The 3,047-nt window shown below is 48.3% G+C and overlaps 2 protein-coding genes across 2 annotated transcripts; one reads left to right on the forward strand and one right to left on the reverse strand.

Moving 5' to 3' along the window:
• Window positions 1-268: 268 nt before the first annotated feature.
• Window positions 269-538, forward strand: VFPPC_01922 (hypothetical protein; the record flags this gene model as incomplete). Its single annotated transcript, XM_018281664.1, has 1 exon — window positions 269-538. One exon carries the CDS (start codon window positions 269-271, stop codon window positions 536-538), a length of 270 nt encoding a protein of 89 aa, XP_018138690.1.
• Window positions 539-1,962: 1,424 nt separating this feature from the next.
• VFPPC_01923 (C6 transcription factor) lies at window positions 1,963-3,047 on the reverse strand (the record flags this gene model as incomplete). The annotated part of the gene is made up of 3 exons (XM_022428251.1): window positions 1,963-2,166; window positions 2,238-2,798; window positions 2,874-3,047. 3 exons carry the CDS (start codon window positions 3,045-3,047, stop codon window positions 1,963-1,965), a joined length of 939 nt encoding a protein of 312 aa, XP_022284099.1.

Raw genomic sequence — 3,047 nt, forward strand, 5'->3', positions numbered from 1 at the left:
GTATTGACTGATTACCTTCGACTTGAAGATTCGACAAGACTCACACGCTACAGCGATAGTTTTTCGCTTGCAATTTGGCCTTTCCAATTCTGGAGTGACCACGCGGCTCGAAAGTGGCCCCTGGTAAGGAAGTAGTCGTGGGAACAGGGAGGTTGTTGTGCACGAGTTCTTCGACATGATATAAAGCCCAAAGCAGTAGAAGAGTCATAAGCCGAATGTGTACAGATGATTGAAGTGTAAATCTTTGTCTTTATTTCCCTATCAGGTTATGCCTGTCGCCTCCCTTGAAAGAAATGACGGTGTGGCCAGCTGTGCGTCAAGAAGACTTGTCGCTCTCTATTGCCACCTTTGCAGTCCGTCCTGTCACGGTCTGCGCAAACCCGAGTTGCAACAGTTCGCCATCATCCACGATAGCTATATGCGACAAGTCGAGCACGACGTGTTCTGGACCAACAGGCCCCCTGCCTGGTTTGCAGATCTTCCCAATAGTTATGACAATAGACCAGTTCCACACTTACCACAGGCACTAACTCCGTAGCTAAAAGCAGTAAACCCTCTTCCTTGGTGCTCCTTTTTAAGGTTTTAATTTTCCAGGCAAATAGAGGGACTTCTTAAGGAAATGGTCTCAACCATCCATACTCCGGTGGCGTGTGGCGTCCCAAGGCGTCGACATTGGACATCTTCAGCTGAATGATTACCCCGCACCATACTGTGCTGATTTCGCTATGTCACAAGCGCGTCGCCGCCATGAACTCTCTCTCCCCTTACGAAACACGAAACGTCGTGGGAATGTCTGCGAGTGCTGACTAGCCACCAGGCCTCACTACATTAGTGTTGCACGCAAGCGGACACATTCATGTTGTAGTCTAATACAGCCTGTAGACGTTCTAGAAGTAGATCACATGCAGTTTGTCCATGGCACATACCACTAGCTGGCCTCGGTGAACCGAGGAGATATGACGGCTGGACAGGTGTCTCCTATGACTACCGCCACGATTCTAAGATGAACCTGATGTTTTGAGCTACAAGGCCAGCAAGTTACGTTCTCCTTATCGCGCAACGGACCCTCTGATATCTTTATATCCTAAGGTATTTGGTCAGCGCGTTGTGGACCATTTTGTATTAAGGTGCCGACAGAAGAACATTACGTCTCACGATTTCTAACCCTCTATAATCGCCTGTCGGTAGATAACCGGGCAAGGTCAAATTGTACACACTATAAGGTGCATAGTGCCTCGGTACGTAAAAGTATACCGGTAAATCCAAATTACCAAATGCATAATTAGTGATACAACCGCAGCGTCGAATGTGTCAAGAGAATGGCAAGTCCGTATCGCTTTCGCCCTCCCCGCCCCTTACCCTTCCCCTTTCTCCGGTCCAGTATCGCGAGTAGATGGCCTGACTTCATTCTATCAAGTAAATGGCCCGCGGACTCTACAGCCGGCATTCCGAGGTGTGACGAAGAAGGCGACATACTATACTGGCCATACATTGTTCATTCCGGAGGAGTCTGACGCTGGCGCTGAGGCATTTGAGAGCCTAACATGGGTATATTCCATAGGCCGAGCACTATTTCCTCTATCACGGCCGTACAGACCCGCTGGCAAGACAAAATACGGAGCAAATCCTGGTACACGTCGTAAAGTGAAATGTTATCATGTGACTAACCTCAGGATAAGTACTCTTTAAATAGTTTAGCACGTACTCATGTTGCCCAATTGAACGAATCCCAAGCTGCGTATATATACGCGTCTCTCTCCTCGAGGGTAGCCCAGCCAGAACCGCGATTGCTCGCTCGTTCTCAACTCCAAACAAGCCCATGGGTAGTGTCATTCGTGAAGCGGTGCGAAAATACGCGAGCATGGCATGATCTCTGCCTTGGCCTAAGTATTATTCATGTATCGTCGGCATGAACAACATCTGACACTGTAAAGGAAATGATGTATGAAAAGTGTAGAACAGTCATGTGAAAACTACTTTGGCAAACACGTCACCGCTGGCCTCGTCTTTGACGGCAACGGCAGCATGAATCAGGCAAGTAGCTGGGCAAGTTGGCAAAGAGTCTCGCTTCGTTTCCTTTTGGAGTAAAGTATTTGCCTCTCGTAGGAACTGTTCAGCCATGTCCTCACGTGGTGTAAGGCCGAAAGACTCTTTCGGAGACAGAAACTAGCCATTGATTGTAAGTACTCATAAAAGCTTTTCGGCACCAAATGGCTCAAACTCACGCATTGCTGAGCACATATGGCGTTCACAAGCAACGGGGTACATGCAGTTGACGCAGCGGGATCCCCACTGTTCATTTCATAAATAAATATAGAGCGTGGTATCGCGGGAAAAACATATAAATAGTCGAAAGTAAAGTATTGGGATATAAGTTCCGAAACCACATCGTTCCCCGCGACGACAGTCCAGGGTAATGCTTGAATGTCGGCAACAAAAGCATTGAATGTTTTGACTGAAGTTTCGTCATTTTCTTTGACCGAACTGGAAGATGCTGTAGGCCCAGCCAGCGTAGTGTCGCCTTGGCCCAATAACCTCGGTACAGCAATTGCAATGTAATTGCTACTAGATCTGATGTTTGAGAGGACTTTTAATGTTTCGTTCTCGGTCCCCGTGCGGATCAAGCTGTAGAGCTTTTTGAAATGACGGTTTTCCTCCCTCAGCTGCCCAACTTCCCTATCAAGTGCGCCGTACCTTTTCCTCAATGTTGAAGCCCGGGATTCGCCTATGTTAGCATCATAGTGGCAGTCGATACCATTCCGGGCACAACGGTCGCAAATTGGTCTCTGTCCTCCACACTGTCAAACGCGGTACAGTATAAGCTGAGATACAGTCCTTTAAAAAAGAGAACCGGAGGATTGTCCTACCTTTGCCTTTTTTTGGCGGCACTGTCCGCAAGCCACGGTGTTGACAAAACAAACACGTGGAGGTGAAGCAGGCCGGTCAGCGTCAGTTAAGGTAGTACTGGGGTCTGCGTTGCCATCAGATCTTCGAGAGCCGACCTCGCGAGGTAACAAGCGCTTGTAAGAGGACATCGTAATGACCAT

Source organism: Pochonia chlamydosporia, chromosome 1 (genome assembly GCF_001653235.2).
Source record: "Pochonia chlamydosporia 170 chromosome 1, whole genome shotgun sequence".
Lineage (NCBI taxonomy): Eukaryota > Fungi > Ascomycota > Sordariomycetes > Hypocreales > Clavicipitaceae > Pochonia > Pochonia chlamydosporia.